At 39.1% G+C, this 19666-nt stretch overlaps 1 protein-coding gene across 2 annotated transcripts in view; it reads right to left on the reverse strand.

Annotated features, from left to right (window-relative positions):
* Map2k4 (mitogen-activated protein kinase kinase 4) overlaps positions 1-19666 on the reverse strand; it is a 95354-nt gene that overhangs the window by 65095 nt on the left and 10593 nt on the right. The window contains exon 2 of one of the 2 annotated variants that reach the window (XM_059270923.1): positions 16877-16909. The exons of the other annotated variant lie outside the window; for it this stretch is intronic. Coding sequence (XP_059126906.1) covers positions 16877-16909 — 33 coding nt within the window. The remainder of the gene's footprint in view (positions 1-16876; positions 16910-19666) is intronic. 2 annotated transcript variants of the gene reach the window in all.

A 19666-nucleotide genomic window follows, 5' to 3' on the forward strand; every position in this document is an offset into this window, starting at 1 on the left:
AGGGCTTTCACTCATTCTGGTTTCGTGTTCATTTTAGGGATATTTTCTCCGGCACTTCTGTCTCCAGAGTGTTTCATACACATGTCTAGCTACTCAGCCAATCTCTACAATCAACACTTGCCCACCTCAGTCAATTCTAAAGGTTTACTAGAACACACCAACTGCAGATACAAGATTGGGGAGTGAAGCAAGGGATGTCAGACAGAACATAGAGCTCCTGGGCAGTCCTGAGAGCAGCTGTGAGGGACGGGCCTTTGACGATCAAAAAGATACTAGGCACAGCGCTTCAGAAATAAGTATGGCACCGGAGTTTTCCACATGACCTGCCCTTTCAGTTATCAAACTTTAATTTCAAACCACTTTCATCTGACTCAACTAGGGTCTTTCAAACTATGTGCAAGAGGTGGTCTGCGTACAAGAATATCAGACTTCATTTTAAAAGTATATATTACTAGGGGGGTGGGGAACAAAACATTTTTGGTTGTTTGTTTTGATATAGGGTTTCATGAAGTCCTCAAAGTCACCATGTAACTGAGTAATGAGTTTGATCTGTTAATTCTCCTGTCTCCACCTCCTGAGTGTGAGTGCTAGGATTACAGACATGCATTACCACCCATAGTTTAAAACTTAAAATTAAAACCAAAACTAGGAAAAATCATTTGGACAAAGCAGCAAGCTAAAAGATGGGTTAAAAATTTTTATCAGCTACACATCTGATAGAGGGCTAATATCCAAAATATATAAAGAAAACACACACACACAAAAAAAAAACCTGGACATCAAGAAAACATAATACATTAAAATGGGGTACATTCTAAACAGAATTCTCAAACAAAACTCAAATGACTGAAAAGCACTTAAAAAATGTTCAACATCCTTATTCATCAGGGAAATGCAAATCAAAACTACTTTGAGATTTCATCTTATATTAATGACAATGACCATGGCTGGTGAGGATATGGAGTAGGGAATTCCCATTGCTGGTGGGAGTGTACAGCCACTATTGAAATCAGTTTGGTGACTCTTCAGAAAGATGGACTCAATTTATCTCAATTTCCAGCCATACCACTCTTGGGCATATATCCAAAGGATGCTTCATCCTACTAGAGAGACGTGCTCAACCACGTTCACTGCTGCTCTATTCATAATAGCCAGAAATTGGAAACAACCTAGATGTCTGTCAATGGATGAAGAAAATGTGGTACATTTATACAATGGAGTATATATTACTAGGGGGTTGCCATTAAAAAAAATAAATAAATAAAATCCTCAAGTTCACAGGTAAATGGATGGAACATAAAAAAAAAAAAAAAAAAGGTAACTCAGATCCAGAAAGACAAATATGGTGTGTATTCACTTATATGTGGATGTTAGCTGTTACGTCATTGATAAGCAAACTATAACCCATAGAACCACAGAGGCTAGATAGAGAGTAAGGGACTGAGGGTGGGGATGGACCTCCCTAGGAAGGTAAATAGAATAGTTGGAGGGTAGACTGGAATGGGAGGATCAAACAGGAAGGGGGACACAAAAGGGGGACAAGGAAGGGAATATGGCGAGGGACTAAAACTAATTTGAGAGGTCATATGGAAACAGTAGAAGCTTCCTATAATGTATACATATATGAAGGCAATCTAAATGAAATGGCCAGATAATGAGGGAGAGAGAGCCCCAACTGGGCACCTCTCATAACAAAATGAAACCTCCAGTACTGGGAATGGGTTACAGCTAATCAAGTTCTTGGCCAAAGGGATCCCCATGGGAACGCCCAAACTATTGCCAAGTCACCACAAACTGACAGTAAGCACCTATTGCCAAAGACAACACCTATACAATGCACTGAACTCAGAGAAGTCAAGCTGGTGCTTACCTAGAGCCTTCACCCCTATTCATGGTACTGGAAGGCACTCTGCATGCTAACAAAGAAGAAAGGTAAATACCAACCCCGCTACAAACCCTTCAATCTACAGGAATGACCCACCTGCAAGATATGCTGGTGCAATAGTGGCACAAAGCTGCTGGAAGTAACCAACCAATATCTACTTTGAGTTAAGGCCAATTCCATAACGTGGACCCCACACCCAATGATGCTTGGGTGGCCAGGAACCTGAGATTACATAGGCCAGGAACCCAGGAGAAAACCAAATGCTACTATTCTGCTACAGGAATGTAGCAATAAAATGACTCCTAATGACATTCTCCTATACTCATAGATCTCTGCCTTGCTCAGCAATCATCACATAAGCTTCCTCCTGCAGCAAATGAGAACACATACAGAGACCCACAGCCAGACAATATGCAGGGAGTGAGAGACCTTGGAACACTGAGCCCAAAAAGGGAGGTCTCCATCAAATTCCTCCTCTCAGGGATCGGGGAATTCTGTGGAAGAGGAGGCAGAAAGAGTGTAAGAGCCAGAGATGATGGTGGACACCAAGGAATCAAGGCCTTCTAGTGACAACAGGGCTGGCACACAAATGAACTCACAGAGACCGTGACAACATGCACAGGGCCTGCAGGGGTGTACACCAGATGGTATTCTAGAGCTGAAAGGAGAAGTTATCTCTAATTGACAATCACTTGCAAATGAAAAGTTAGTTTTCTCGGGAGTCTCACTGGGGAAACTACTCTTAAAGGTAGGCCCCATGCCCAGCAGTAGATGGCCAACACAAAATGAACTCAAAATTATCTTTGGAGATTGTCTCATAATGGTAAGTCAGGGAGGGTTTTATTTTTTGTTTTTGTTTTTGTTTTTTTCTTTTACAAGCCCTTTGTGTATATATTATAGTTTCCAGTTTGGGGTTTTTAAGAGTGTATGAACATGTGTGCCTCTGCATCTATATGTGGTTCTTGTGCTTTTTCTTTGGTTCTTTTTCTTGATTGTTTTGTCATAGCCCAATGTTTTTAAAATCATCATTGTATTGCATTATTATTCCTTAGATGCCTGTTAGTTTTCTAAGGAGAGACACAAAGGGCATGGATCTGGACGGGAGGGAAGATGGGGAGAAACTAGAAGTTAGAGGAGGGAAAACCATAATCAGAAAACATTGCATGGAAAAATATATTTTCAATTAAATCAAATCAGTTAAAATGCTTTCCTGGAGGTGTGGGGCAGGGAGGGAAACAGTGACAGAGTAACCTCAGCCAAACTGGAGCCTGTTAATATAGACCAGGCTAGCCTGAAACTGACAATGAATGACCCTCTCCCGCTTCTGCCTTTGTGTGCTGGGATTACAGGTGTCACCACCACATGTGGCACTGCAAGGTGATCTTTAACATTTAGAAACAAAGCAAGAAACAAACTTGCTGTGTATGGTGGCTTGTGCCATCACACAGAAAGCTGAGGAAAGGGAATTACCTCAGGTATGAGGTCAAGCTGGTCAACACAAGCAAGTTCCAGGCTGCCAGGGCTACACTGTGAGTCTCTCTCTCTCTCTCTCTCTCTCTCTCTCTCTCTCTCTCTCTCTCTCTCTCTCTCTCTCTCTCTCAAGCAAAATAAAACAAATTTGACAAAGAACATTAATATAAACAAGAAGAACTGTGTGAAGTTCTAATACCAGAAACATTCAAGATGTTTTATTTGTTAAAGCGGCCCCGTCTTAAGTACAAGCTTGGCAGAGAACACACTGGTCAGGGTGACTAGGTCAAACCACCACCAACAGAAAATTGCTTTTAAAATTCAGCAATATGAAAATATTCTTTTATGAAATGCTCCTTTCTTCTTGAAGAGCTGACCTTGTGATTCTCAAAGGCAAGGGATTTGCCCTGATGGGACTCGCTGTGTTGGAGTCTAAACAGTTTCTTCTACTTTGTCTTTAGTGAATGGGAACAGTGCTTCAGCCACCCTCTCACCACTGAAGCGTGGAGTCAGGTCATTTGTCTTCCAGTTTCCAGGTCCACAAATACAAATTATTGAGCCAGGATGGACAATACACTGAGTCTCACCACTAACTGACTGAAATGACCCTGATGGTTGTGTTATGCTGTAATGTGAATAAACTCTGGGAATGGTGAAGTAATATAAATGTATTTTGCACATAAGCTATATATGACCAATTTAGGACCAGAGTGTAGTGGGCTGAATGGTGATCCCTAAAGATACTAAGTCCTATTCCCTGGAACCTATGAATGTTGGGTTATATAGCAAAGATAGCATTGAAAATTAAAGACGAGCAAGCATGCATCTTAATGAGCTGAAACCCAACAAAGTCACCAAGTTAAAAGCTGAACATCATTTGTCACATGCTGTGCTTAAAAACAACTAACACACACATCATGCATGATCTCTCTGGATGAACAAAAATTGACAAAAGACAGAACAAAGAACTGATGAAAACAAAACACTAAACAACTTTCTCAATTTGTGGGTGAAGGGCCAGAAACAGACAAACTGCAGGGAATGCTGAAGCAAGCTGCTACAATGAAAGTTCACTTGAGCTATTTTCTTGATGATAAAGATAGTTAAAGCACACAGAAAAGAGGAATTCTTTTTCAGCACTGTAGCTTAACAAAAATCAAGTTGAAGGAGAGGGGCTTTAAAGGCAATTTACTTCAAAACCAAACGTACATAGTTTAATACAATGTGATTTATATAAGTTAGATTTAAACATGGTCTACACTCAATCTGCAAATAAGTATCTATTCCAACCATTCACTAACAAATATATGAAAGAACTGTAAGTTTTCAGTCTCTCCAGATGCAAAGGTCTCAACTACCAGGAGACTAAGACCAGTTGTCCTGCCAGCTCTCATGCAGACACTCAACCCTGCCAACCATTAGCTGATGATGAACTTGAAACTAATCTTGAGGAGGAAAAGGACTCAGGCTGAGGAGACTAAGGCAGGGGAGGAAGAGGGTGGCCTTGCAGACCCGAGATGCTCCTTCCAAACATCCACAGGTAATCAATCGGCTTTTCCTTCAAAGCATCCTCTTCCCTCACCCATCAGTGCTGATTCCTCCTTTCCTCACGTGTCCCCTCTGCTGCCATGTATTCAGGTATTTCCTGCTGATGGGTTGGTGTTGAAGATGGAACCTGAGGCTTCCTGCACACTAAGGACCAACTCTGACACTGAGCTCTAACCTTGGTTATTTGTAATCACTAAAAATACAAACACACATAACACTACTATGAATTTTTTAAATTAAACTTTGAAAGAAAGAAAGAAAGAAAGAAAGAAAGAAAGAAAGAAAGAAAGAAAGAAAGAAAGAAAGAGGGAAAGGGGAAAGGAAGGGAAGAAAAGGAAAGGGAAGGAAAGAAAAGAAAAGAAAAGAAAAGGAAAGGGAAGAAAAGGAAAGAAAAGAAACCAACAGAAGGCTAGAGATGTCTCAGGGGTTTCCTATGAGAAGATCAATGCCAGAAAAGAAAAATGATCCCAATGCTTACTGATCTGGGAACAGACATGACACACACTGCCCCAGGTAACTCCACTTCAGCTGCTCAAGTAACTGGAGTAGAAATGTGAGTATACATTGCACTCAATGCTTTTGCTGTAAGCATAGGTCAGTATATGTATTTCCCAAGAACTGCTCTGAACTCCTGTTGGAAACACTGCCTAACTTTGGTTCTCCTCATGGCTTGTGGAAAGTGAGAACATTTGTTAATACTAGAAAAATTAAAATCATGCCTGGCTCCCCAGCTGGCCTGGGCAGTTTGGCAGCCCAAGACCCTAAGGACTAAGGGGAGCCCCCTCTTGGCACCACTCTTAGAGTTCTGCTATCCAATCTGTCTGAGAAGAGAACATCCCACACTAGTCAAAATGAGCTCACTTCACCTACACATTGTTCTCCTCAAAGTTCCCACAAGAAAGGCACTGTCAACTATAGGGCCATCAAGGTTACTAAGAACCATGAATCTGAAAATTGGGGCTCCAGGAGGAATTAGGGAGGGAGGAGGTGAGTATGATTAAAATACAGTAAATATATTATATGCACATATGAAATTATCAAAGAATAAAATATTTAGAGTTCTTCATCCTTTTGCTTAGAGCTAAGTAAAGTTGGGCATATATTCTCCCTGAACTAACTGCTCAAGCAACACAAACCTTTAACACCATGTTCATAATCAGCTTCGCCTATCTCACAGTTTGGCCCTCCTTCAAAGACCCTGATGAAGGAGCTGACAGTCTTCTACTCATGTTCTGTATCTACAGTCATGATAATCCAGGCATGAAAACAGCTTCACTCACCTTCTACAGATGAGGAAAACACTCTTTTCCTCATGACTCATTAAGAACCAGCATTATGTTTGGTTTCAAAATCATCAAAACTGGCTCCATGGGAAAAGTATTTGCTATACAAGCATAAGGACCGGAGTTCAGGTCCCCAATACTCACACAAAAAGCCAAGTGCAGAGGTGCCGTCTATAACCCCAGGATTCCTGGGCTCACTGGGTTAGCCAGTCAGTGAATTCCAAGGTTCAGTGAGAAATCCTGTCTCAAAACTGAGGTAAAATGTATATGAGCAGCATATCCAACATCAACTGCAATGTACATTTGCCTCTACAAATGTACACACAAGAGTGTGCATCTGCACAAATGCACACATACACCCTCATCTTCAAGTTTGTTCCCAGAGAGACTCTATGCTCACACTGGTCCACCCTGCCTCCCTCTGATCCTCGAGTTTGTTCCTGTGATTCAACTGTTAACCTTCTCAATGTTTAACTATCCTGATTTACTTTTGAAATCTGCAAATGTGCTATACATAATAAATACCTAAAACAAAGGAGTGTTAACAAGCATTTATTGGATTTCAATTTTATTATTTTACTTGCTGGTATCTCAATGTCCTCCAACTCAACCTAACAGGCTTGTTTTTTCTCACTGCATCATAAGAAAGAAGATTCTATTATCCATATGGCCAGAACTGGACAACATAAATTCAGTCTTGTAAGACTAAAGACCATTTACAATTTATAAAATATGTCAGCAAATCCACATATCTCCAACACCACTGATTCAAAAAGTGAGAAGATCATGGTTAATATTTATTACAGTTATAGCCAAAGTCTTCACTGCCTTTAGGGGCGTATGTGGCTAAGGGTTGTTATTACCTTCCAAGCCAAAAATCTTTGAACATCTCTGAGTCTTAAGTGAAGTATGTCAGCCCACAGGAATCCGGGATCCAGGCATACTGTCTACCTAAGAGACTTTCCAAATGAGCACATGCTGAATCCCTTCTCTCTGCTTCCTGTATGAAAAAAGGTGGAGAACTTTCCCTGCCACATGCCCCTAGTATCACAATAACTTGTCTGCCCAAACACAAGGGGCCAAGCCATCACAAACTAAACATCTGAAACCATGAGCCAAAATAATTTTTCCTCCCCTTACTTTTGTTTCTCTCTGGTCATAACAATAAGAAAAATAAAACAAATTAAAACATTTAATCCCACCAAAAATAAATAGATCCTAGTGTCAATATTAGCAAAAAAATGCAGCAGTAGGCATCCTCTTCACACTTGCCCAATCTGCCACTATCTGAGAAATGAGTACCTTTCCCACCATAACCATGTCATCTGCCAGGAGGGCAAAAACTCATTTTCTTCTTACCTGTCTCAGCACTTGGTATCATGTCAACCACACTAACCTGAAGCACATTGTCACTACGACTGTAAACTGGTCCAAGTTCCAAAAGGCAGCATGTAGCAAACATTTCAAAATATCTTTAACTAATAACTCCATTTCTACAAAATTATGCTAAGGATATTTAAAAAGTATGCAAAGAAGATGTTCAAAGCAGTGATATTTATGCTACATTGCTTATAAAAACTGTGGCACATCCATAACTGGAATATTACATTATTGTCAAGAAAAAACACCATTAAAAAAACAACAAGAGAAAGTACAGGCATTTGCTATCAAGTCCAAGAACATGAGTTTAATTCCCAGGAGCCAAATGGTGGAAGGAGAAACTCCTCTAACCTCCACATGCTCACAATGAGACCACTAGTATATGGATGCATGTACACACACACACAAACACACACACACACACACACACACACACACACATCATTAGAAATCATCAATGCATATTAATAACTTTAAAAACAAAACTAGGCAATGAGTAATGAGACAAAACCAATATTTTAAGAAAACATACATATGTATATAATTTGTCTGCACACATGCATGCATGCACACACACACACACACACCACTCTCCAAAATGTCACAATAATTGAAGGTGCTATAATTATAAGTCCCTGACCCCCTTTTTTAAATTCTACTTCAGAGGGCTGGAAGGGTGGCTGGGTCAATACAGGATCTGTCATGGAAGCATAAGGGCCTGAGTTTAATCTTCAGAACCCATATAATAGTAAGGCAAAGTGGCACATGCTTGTACCTCAGCACTGGGGAGGCAGAGAGAGGACGATGCTTAGGGCTGGCTGGCCAGCCAGCCTAGCCTACGTAGTAAGATCCAGACCAATAGGAAACTGTCTCTGTGGGGTTTTTTTTTTTTTTTTTTTTTTTTTTTTGGTTTTTGAGACTGGCCTCAAACTCACAGAGATCCACCTGCCTCTGCCTCCTGAGAGCTGAGATTAAAGGCGTGCCCCACCACCCCCAGGCGAGACACTGTCTTAAAAAACAAAGGATATGGAACCTGAGGAATAACACCTGAAGTTGACCTCCAGCCTTCACATACACAAACAAATCATGAACATACCTGCACACACATACACACTAACAACTTACTTGCAGTTTTTCTATAATTAGCATTTATTGTCACTTATTCCAGATCTTTCTAAAGGAGAACAGTAAGTTCATACTGAGACCTAAAGAATAAGCTGGGTTTTTTAAGTCCTTAAAAATACAAATATACACATTTTCACTGATCTGCTAGAACAATCTGAACATTCGTGCTCCTATCATTTCTCATGTTTCACAAATTATCCCTGGTGAGTCTCAGGAGTGTGCCTCAGTTAGATCCAGTGACATTGTCATCATTAATGTAATGGAGACACGTCACCCAACAGTAACTACCAGCCCTAACTCCAAGTATGAATGGTTCTGCAAACAGACTTTACAGGAGTCTAGAGTTAAAACCCCACAGCTATATCATCACCCTATATGATACCAAATAGACACCTAAAAGATAGCAGCTGTTAGTGAGAACATCTCCAGCCCAAGTGCAGGGGAGAAGAGAGGTCTTTGTCTTTCCTTTGTTTTGTGGCACTGGGGATCAGGCCCAGATCTTACTTAATGGAAAGGGAGGGCTGTAACACTGAGCTCTACCCCACAAAACTCCTCACAGAAAACACTGAGCACCTTCACCACATTTCTTACTATTCTAACAGTATTTTGTCAGTCAATATTATAAAACTGTGTGTGCCATGATGGGATAAAAAGAGTTGTTTAATGCAATGAAGAAAAACAAGAATGCTTGTGGCTGAAGCACATTGGCCTACAGCTCCACTAAGTCCAAGTAACAGGCCAAGTAGACCTGTATGCAGCAGGCAGGTAAAATATTCACAGCAGCACATTAGCTGAGAAACCACTAAAACCTCCAGTTATGATTTCTCCTCCTTAGGAAGTTTGCTTAAGATATTATTATTAACCATATAAGAAAGTCAGATTCTTGTCAAAAGTGAATGTGATCCACTCTTTCCTTATCTGCCCAACTACCATTGGGATTCCCATCAGCCATTAAGTAATTAACTCTTCTGGACTTGCCAATTCTGTAAGAATTTCATTAGCAAACAGAGTAGGATAAAGCAAGCTCTAAGATGCAGACAATTCACAGTGAATGTTCAAAGAAAGACAGTACAGTCCAATTTTAACTTAAATCTAACTGTTTTATTACCAAGGCAAACAAAAAAGGTGGGAAAGGAGTGGGCTAATCCATGCAAAATTAGTATTATGTATGTACAGTTATCACAGCACTGTTCTACCTCTTTCCACAATACAAATAGCTTCTTCTGACCCTTAATAAAGGCCTCCTATCTCAGTCACTGTTCTATTGCTGTGAAAAGACACCACGGCCAAGTTAACTCTTATACAAAAAAGCAAGCAAACTCTTAAAAAGAAGGCATGCGTGCTGTTTCGGAGCTTTAGTCCATTATCATCATGGCAGGGAACATGGCAGCATGCATGGTGCTGGAGCAGGAGCTGAGAGCTACATCCTGATCCGAAATCAGAGGGAGAGGGGAAGGTAGAAAGACAGAAAGACTGGGTCTGGCATTGGCTTTTGAAACCTCAAAGCCTACCCCCATTGACATACTTCTCCAACAAAACCACATCTACTCCAGCAAGGCCACACCTCTTAATCCTTCTAAAATAGTGCTATTCCCTGGTAACTAAGCATTAGAACATATGAGCCTATGGGGGCCATTCTTATTCAGACCACCACATCTTTCATTTCTTAGTAGACACAAATTAAGCACTATTTGTTGCCCATAAATATAGTCTATGATATGAACTGATGTCTTTGAAAAGGTTAGATTCCATTAAGAATAGCAAGAAGAAATGGCACTCTAAGAGAACATACTGCACCCTACTGCTTCTTATGTATGTAGTACATAAACAGATCCTGACTGACTGACATGTTTCTTTTCTGCCACATACACCCTCAGGACCCAAGAAGGAAAAGCAAAAGATAACTTTTAGAACATTGTGGGGGGTACACTTTACACTTTCAGAGTCAGTGTGCTAATCAGAGTGTTAAGAAAGAAGTGGAACAGTATTATTGCTGAATTGTGAATGGCACGTGCTGGGTTCTGGGGAAAAAATAAAATAAGAAAATTAAAAAGCTAGTCTCTTGACTTAGAAGGCCAGTATTGTTCATGAAAAATGTCTTTTTCACTTAATGTGACTTTTAATTAGATTTAGCAACTAAGAGGTATTTTTTTAAAAAATTAGGACACAGAACCTTTGATTAATGAATAGGCCAGGGTGATGAGACCCTGTCTCAAATCATCGTCATCATCATCATCATCATCATCTTCATCATCACCACCACCACCTATTATTTCTACCACATAGCCTGTATATACATGTCCACTCTAAGAATATAGGGCTCTTCAAAGGGGGCTCTAGATTTATTTCAGCTTCAAAGTCTCCAGCACTCAGACACAGGTATAAGTGGGCCTCAATCATGCAGAGAGTATTGTTATAAGGGCCACTCTAAAGGGGAGATATGCTTGTCTTCACTTAGTCCTCACTTCAGGTTAATGTTTGCTTGGCATTCCCACCTGATAAGATCAATACCAAGACAAAAGCCACAAATTTCTGGTGGTACAGCCTACCTCCTTGGACATTTTTGTCTGGATTTGGAAAACACAGAAAAACCAAGTAGTGGGAACTCTAGCATTTACCACACCTTATGTGAAAACTACCACCCTAAATTTGTAAGTAAACCTGAAAAGCTTTGAACAGTAATGCAGCCGAGACTGGTCCCTGGAACCTTTCCCCATCCCTTCTACTCTCATCCATTCAGCCACACAAGTTCTGTCAAACACTTCTCCATAGTCAGTAATAGCAACTGGCACATGAAGGAAAACTCTGTAATGTGAGAGAATCCCACTTAAATGCTTTCCTTCTTCAAAAATAGCATAGGCTTAAATGTAACGACCATTAGAAATCTTCCTTCTAGTAACAAAAGTAATTTTCAGGGAGAAGTTGTGTTCTACCAACTTCTAAGGTGGAAGACAATTAGGCAACATCTCTTGTTAAGAGAGAAAAAATGGACCTGACTCAGCCCATACATCACAGATACATTTCTGGAGCTTTAGCACAGAAGTGTTTTTGTTCCAAGGAGGATTGTATGCTGGTATTTTATCATGGTCCTCAGAGGAAGTGATGAATATACTGTGTATTAGCCTCTATAGCTTATGGGCCAGCTCTACAAAAATCTCTTCTGTTAACTAACTTCATCATCTATATCAATCTAAATAAACTATACTAATACCCAAAAGCAGTAAATGTGTTCATTTTGTTTCCTAAAAAGAAGCTCAGCTGAGGTCAGTAATTTCTAAATGACAAAATTTTAGTCATTGGTTGCAAGACTTTTACTACAAAAAAAAAAAAGATTTAGAAATGTAATCAGCCAGGGCTGGGGAGATGATTCAGCAGTAAAGAGGTCTTACTGCTCTTGCATAGAACTAAGTTTCAGTTCCCAGCACCTACCCATATCAGGCAGCTCACAGTCACCTGTAACTCCATTTCCAGGGGCTCCAATGCCCTCTTCTGGCTTAGAAGATCCTGTATGTGTATGATTCAGACAGACAGACAAGTAGGTATATATACATATACATAAAATAAAAACAAACAAATATTTTTTTAAAGAAATGAGTTTTTAAGCCTTCAGTTTATTTAAAAAAATGAAGAATTGGTCCTCTCTCCTCTACTTCATTTCCCTGGTTCTCTAAAATCTCATCAATAAAGCCAAAACACCACCTTTTACAAACACTTTTATCAACTCAGCAATATGAATATCTAACACAAACTTCTGAAAAGATTCAAGAAACAACCTTCCTCCAGTTTTATTATTGCCATTTTATGACCACCAATTTAACACAATAAGAATAATTACTGTAAAAGAAAGGTTTCACAATTAAGGGTGCAAGGTACATGCTTGTAATCCTAGCACTCAGAAGCTGAGGCAGGAGGATCATAACCTAAATGAGTTCAAGCTAGCCTAGGCTACATAGTGAGCTACATCCTAGCTCAAAAACTAATTTTTAAAAAAGAGTAAGAAGAATCAGCCACAAGAAAGCCTCTCTTCCACACATAAACCTTTCCCCATTATATCCGTGTGCAGACCAAAAATAGCTACCACTGTAGTCTAATGCACTTAATACTACAGAACAACACTTACCTCTGGAGCACATACTTTCTACATAACAATTTGGTTGTAAACTAAGAGTTAAAAAACAGGTTTGTAATCCCAACTTCAAGAGGCTAAAAGCGGGGTTGCAAAACCCCAAGACCAGTCTGAGCTACAAACTGAATTCTAAATCAGCCTAGGTTATAGGTAGAGACACAAAGAGAGGAAGTGGGGGTAATATTCTATTGCTATGCAAACATTCCCAAGCAAAACACTCTTAAAATGAAGACACGAGAAGTTTTTAAAGCCACCAAAAGTGTAAAAGACAAAGCTACAGAAACCAAATTTTCTTTAGAGACCGAGAAGTCTTCTGCTATGGGCCGATAAACACACAGAAATAAAAACTAAATTATTGGACAGCCTCCTAAAAACTCTCAATTTGATTAGCACAGGATTTCAGATATTTCTCTGAGGAAAACCCTATGTCCAGGGATCTGTGATGGCATTGTTCTTGTCCCCTAGCCACCCCAAAGTCAGGTGGTTGGCAGACCTCGGGCAAACTTGGTATTTGTTTTTTTTTTTTTTTCTTTTTTTTTTTTTTTTTTTTTTAATTTCAAGTAAACCTTTACCTTCACTCCTAGAGACTGGTTTTTATAAAGCAAGCAAATCATACTGTGAAGTTCATCTACTAAAGACAAAAGATGCATTCAAACTTGGTCATAAGTTATATACACATATTTATACGAACAAAGGTACTCTATGAATGAATATGGTTAACCAACAGGCTCTAAATGAAGTTCAGTGTTGGGAATGTAGAAACTGTACATCTAGAACTCTCACAAATGAAAAGGTATTTATTTCTTCCTCAAGTAATTTTATGTTCAGAAAAAACAATGATCCCACAGTATTTTAAAAAAATATAGTTATCATAAATAATAACTTATTTTTATTATCTAAAATATATTACCTTAAATATTTATAAAATCAAAACTCAGACATGCACAGACTGTAATTTATTTTTTAAAAAAACATGAGGTACAAAGTGAATATTCAATTTCTACCAAAATCTGGACCCCAAATTAAAATTGGAATCTCATACTATCTGTGCATGTGAATATACATATACACATTTCCAATAACCTTTCACTAACTTAAAACAGGCAATCACAAGAACTGATTCGAACAGTGATATAGAAACATAAAGAACAGAAATGTGCATGTCAAACAATGGAACATAATCTCTCAGAGCTTCCATTAGTCATGATCATCTTAGAACAGTCTTGATTGTGATGGAGAATTGGATATTGCTGCTTCAAGGGCACCTGGAAAATGTCTAATTTTCTGTCCTTTGCTATATTCTCTCCCATAACTACTATATGATGTATATTTAGTGTTAATGAATTAAATATGTTTCCCCAATTCTGAAATATCCTTTGGCATTTCTGGCAAAGTATGAGCCAACTGGAGAACATCTACTCAAATGATGATTTCAAATTCTTAATTTTAAAGAAATGGTGATTACTTTAACAAACTTAACATTTGCATCTAAAGCAAACTAGAAAACTGCTGCAAACATTACAAATTGTACTTTAAATTTTTAACTTATCAAATCATAGGAAAAGTGTTAACATATAAGCTTATCCTTATCCTAAAATATAAGCATTGATTTGTACAAAAACAAATGCTGTTGGCTAAAGGCTGGGCATCATTACTAACTCTCCAGCTCCCCCTCCTCTCCCTGATATGTGCACTCTTGTCCTGAGTCCTCCAGAGTCAGTCAACACAGACAGGGAGCTCCACCTAACTCTGAAGTAGGTTAGGCCCACAGCAGGATCCCCAAGCCTCTAGATCATTAAGACAGCAGCAGCTGCCACGGGATAGTGGAATGTACCTACAGTTCCAATTGCTCAGAAGGCTGAGGCAGAAGAACACTTGAGCACCAAGTTCAAGGCCAGTCTCAGCAACAAAGTCAAACTCCCATCTCAAGGGGAAAAAAAGAAGAAGGAAGGATGGAAGGAGTGAACATGAGACACAGTGTTCTTAGGCTCGTTCTCTCCTGAAATGAGCAGAAATAAAGGTGCCCTGCACACATCATCTCCTTAACCATTCTCACCCTGGCTTCGGTTTCTCAGCAGTCTGCATGTAGCATCAGTAGTTAGATATTGATAATCAGTGGGGAGACAACTCTGTCCACTACACTGTGAGCCTGCCAAGGGCAGGTACCTCCTGTTATTCTTTTCTGTACAGGAACCTCACTCACTGTACAGTTTTTAGTATCAATGTGTACCTCATGGAGAAGTGAACATGATGATACTGAATCTCAAAAGGCAGAAAATGAAGAGAAATGGCAAAGACAAAGGGAGAGTTGGCGAAAGCCAGGAGAAAGCCGGACCAGTGAGAAGCAGCACGAAAAAGTGAGTGCAAAAGTGTGTATGCATACGCCCCTCCCCCACAATCAATCTCCCAGAGGTTCTGGGGCTCAACCTCTCTAATTATTAGAGTCAGCCATGTCCAGCACAGCAGGCAGAGCTGCAGCAGGAGGAGAGGGCAGAGCCACTCACAGCCCCACGGTACTGCTAACCTATCCTCAAAGTTCTTTGCAGCACTGCACACGTTGTAAACTTAACACAACCATGGGCCTCTTGTCTTATACACACAGCAGAACTAAAGGCAAAGCGAATACAGTGAACCCAATAATAAATCCTAAATAGATCAGCCTTAGAATGTATAATATAAATTTTTAATTGCTAAATATTAAGCAAATATTATGTTAAAAATGTAAAGGAAAGCTAAAAATTACCATGAGTGTATTAAAAATTAGGATAGCATAAAATAGAAACCACAACTTCATACCTATATAATTGTAGGTTTGCTATGGGCAGAAACTCATATATACTTTTGGTTTAGTACTTAAGCTAAGAGGATGATAATAGTGTGCCTACTAAAAAAACTTTTATCTTAGTATATTGCTGTCTCAATTCTATCATGTATCACATATACCATGAGTAACCCATTCAAGAAATAAATTTTTGTTCAATGAATTACAAAGAAAACCACAATGTCCAGCCAATAAAAATTAAGCTTTTTGATCCCTAAAAAACATAAATAAGAAACTTTAATATAACAGAAATGCTTTTTCTCCAGATTAAACTCTCCCTACAAACTAATTTATTAAGAATGATAGGCCAGGCGGTGGTGGCACACGCCTTTAATCCCAGCACTCGGGAGGCAGAGCCAGGTGGATCTCTGTGAGTTCGAGGCCAGCCTGGTCTACAGAGCGAGTTCCAGGAAAGGGGCAAAGCTACACAGAGAAACCCTGTCTCAAAAAACCAAAGAAAAAAAAAGAATGATAGACTTCAAGTGGTCATCATTCTTCCCCAGACATGAAGAAGAAAAAGAGAAAATTATTTCATTTTGGAATGTTTTCATGTAAACTGGAGTAGTCTCCTTGAGATGAGCCTTTTTTAAAAAACTGCAATTTTATAATCTGTTTAAAGTTCAAAATATATTTTACTGTTTTATTTAAACAAAATATATGTTTACTGTCTTTTTATTTAAAAAAAAAATCTATTCTATATTCTATGAACCCAAACATGTTATTTGTTTTTTATCTGGCGCTGAGACTCGAATCCAGAGGCTAGCAATTACATGGCTAAAGAGCTATAGCTGAACTAAGCCCAGCCTATGAGTCTATGAAGATGAACGTCCTAATGGAGGAAGAGGTGCAGACAGACAGACAGACATGACTGCAACAAGTTGTTTTAAAGAAAAAGAGTAAGAGCATTAAATACTTTTAAATAAAAGACAGTCTTTACATGCAGTTAAGGCATTCTGCACCACAATCTTAGAGGTGAACTTGCAACCTGTGATTTAAATTTCAGTAAAGCTTGAATACTTCTCTTTCTATACACACCTTTTTCTTATTTGAATTTCAATAAAAACAAGAACAATTTATGGTCAAGAATATAACAAAGAATGAGAAGGAACAGAATGAAAAATGGAAGCTCTTTCATTGTAAAATCACCATGGTCTGTTAGTTGAAACAACAGTGGACACATTCCCAATACCAAGATGGATATGAAAAAAAAGTAACAGAATATCAAAATTTTAGCTTACTTTGTGCCTTTTCACAGAAGTTTATCTGAAAGCCTAAAGTAAAAGAGATAAGTTGCAGTTCATTTGCTGTAAATCAAAGGAACCAAATCAGAACATGACATTGCATCTCTATATTACATTGTGAATAAAACTAATGCAAGAACAGTTCAACCCACTTTACCCCACCATAGAGACAAGGACAGCACAGGGCTTCCTGTAAAAACTCAGCTCTTTCAAATGCACTGCAGTACACTCAAAGTTTAAATCATCTTTTATCATTAGTCTTTATTTTTCCCACATAGTCAATAAAAAGTTTTAAAGACTGTTTCATCAATTTTTTTAACGTTTTCAACCTACAAATTCAGAATACATTACAATTTATTTTACTAGCCAAAATTATTGATTTAGAAATGCCCAAGCTAATTATTACCCATGATTAAGAAACTTTAGTAATTCATAAACTATAAAACTTAAATAAAACAAAATTTTCTAAACAATTTGCTAACTTCAAGTGACAAGAATAAAATCACTGAAGAAAAGGTAAAATTCTCTTATAGCAGGTGTGGGGGCAGTCCTTGCCAGGTGTAATGGATGCTTTGTAAATGCAGCACTCATGAGGGATTGCCTCTAGTTTGAGGCCAACCTGGCCTATGTAGCAAATGAGACCTTATTCCCTTGCCCCACCCCACCCTCAAAAAGGTATCCTTGGGAATGCTATGGCAGCGTGGATCATTAGAAGTTATAGAAAGAAAATCTGTACCCTCTCATATGAACTTATCTCCAGTTCTCATAGGACCTGGTGATACCCTGTGTATGCACCATATCCATACATCATTATCTGTCAAATGGCCCTGTACAGTAGGTAAGTCATTTACAAAGTAAAGCAACTGCAAGTCTCAGCACCCAGGACAAGGTGGGGGTTACAAGTCTGAAGCCAGCTAAAGCTACATAGCAAGACCCTGTCTCACAAATCAAAATGAAGCCCAATGCCTTTGCAAAACATTCTTTTACCCCCTAGTTTACTGAGTCAAGTCATGTGGTTTTCTTAGAAATCTGCCTTTACTTGTATGTATTACTGCCTTGGGAAACAAAATGGGAGGAGAAACAAATTGTTTATACAAATTCTTAATCAAAACATGTTTTCTTTAAGAGCTCAATGTAAAAGAAGTTTTACTAGTCCTTCATATCCAGTTGCCAAAATCCTGAACACTCTAAGAAGATACAATTAACATTTACAATGAATAAAAGCTGGAAAATGCTTATGCAGTTACTTTCACACAACTAAGTAACCTATTGCTGACCATTGAATCTCAAAAATGGTAATCAAAAAGGAGACAGAAATAGAAACTTCAAGAGAACAAAGTCCTGGGAAGCCTAGACAGCAGTGTACTCAAATCCTACATGAAGGTAAGGTGCTGTACCATCAACTATGCAGCAGAAGAGAATACAGGACGAAAACTAGAAATCCAAGGTCTTCACACTGGAGCATCCAAAAGCTAGCCTGCCTCCTACCAGGCAAAACGAGCAGAGTCCAAGTCAGGAGGAAAGTGCTCCCTGAAAACAGCACTGGAAGAGAACCCTGAGAGAGACTCCAAGTTCAGAAGCAAGTTTAGTCATCCCAGGAGAGACTGGGAAACAAAGTAACAATCATACTTAAGACAACGGTTAACTTATTCTTCAAAGCAAATGGCTGTTACAGGAGGGAAGGGGGAGGGGGTGAAAGAACCATGAACAAAGTAGCAATGTGAATGGTGGAGCAAGCAAAATAGTTGCACAAGTCTTTAATCCTAGCACTGGGAAGGCAGAGACAAAAGCAGGCAGGTCTCCGAGTTAGAGACCAGCCTGACCCACATATCTACACAGCAAGTTGCAGGCCAGTAATAGCTACATAGTGAGACCCTGTCTCAAAATTAACACACACACACACACACACACACACACACACACACACACACACACACATATACTTGAAAGGTGTATGTAAAAGCATGAGTCAAAACTGAGTACAAGGCTTCACATGCACAAATACACAATAAAGTCTGATAAAAACAAACCAAAAACAGAGGGCTGAGGAATGGCTCAGTGGAAGAACATTTACCTAGCATGTAAAGAGGCTGGGGCTGAGAATGGCAAACTACCACCAATTATCACTGCTCCACATTAGAACTAACCTAGTTTGGGTGCTAAACAAAATTCCTAAAACTTTAAGTTCTGCCATCACTCCAGAGTTGTTCAACTGAAGGTTTGAAGGTCTTGATGCAGAGCTATAAACTTGCTCCTTTTACGTAACTATGGATGAGATAACTAAGTGTCTGAATTCTGAACCCTCAATTGTTCACTTCTAAGAATTACTTCTCACTCTCTGCAGACATGTGGCCACTGACAGGCAAAGAATAACCAACTACAACACAGTATTTCACCATTTCCTTGATAATTCTACCACTTTTCAAAAACATCAATTAAATATGTTTAAAAAAACTATTCTAGCTAAATTATTTTATGCCCCATGTGTGTCTGTGTGAAACACTTGTGCAAGTCAGGAAGTTAGTGCCCAGTGGATCACTGTGCTCATTATACTCAAAGAGCTTGTGCAGCTGGTTGGAGTAAACCGCTAAGGAGACCCCAATACCTTCACCTTTGTAGCGTGTGTGTTCCCACTAACATACACACATTTGTTCAATCTGAGGCGTCTCCTATCACCTAAACTCTATCCTGCCATTCATCTACACTAAGTCTTCCACCTCAGGAGTGGTAGCTGTCGGTCAATCTTTTGATAGTAACCGATCATGCAAGCCTTCCCTCCGTTCTTTA

The sequence above is a fragment of the Peromyscus eremicus genome, chromosome 8a (genome assembly GCF_949786415.1).
Source record: "Peromyscus eremicus chromosome 8a, PerEre_H2_v1, whole genome shotgun sequence".
Classification (NCBI taxonomy): Eukaryota; Metazoa; Chordata; class Mammalia; order Rodentia; family Cricetidae; genus Peromyscus; species Peromyscus eremicus.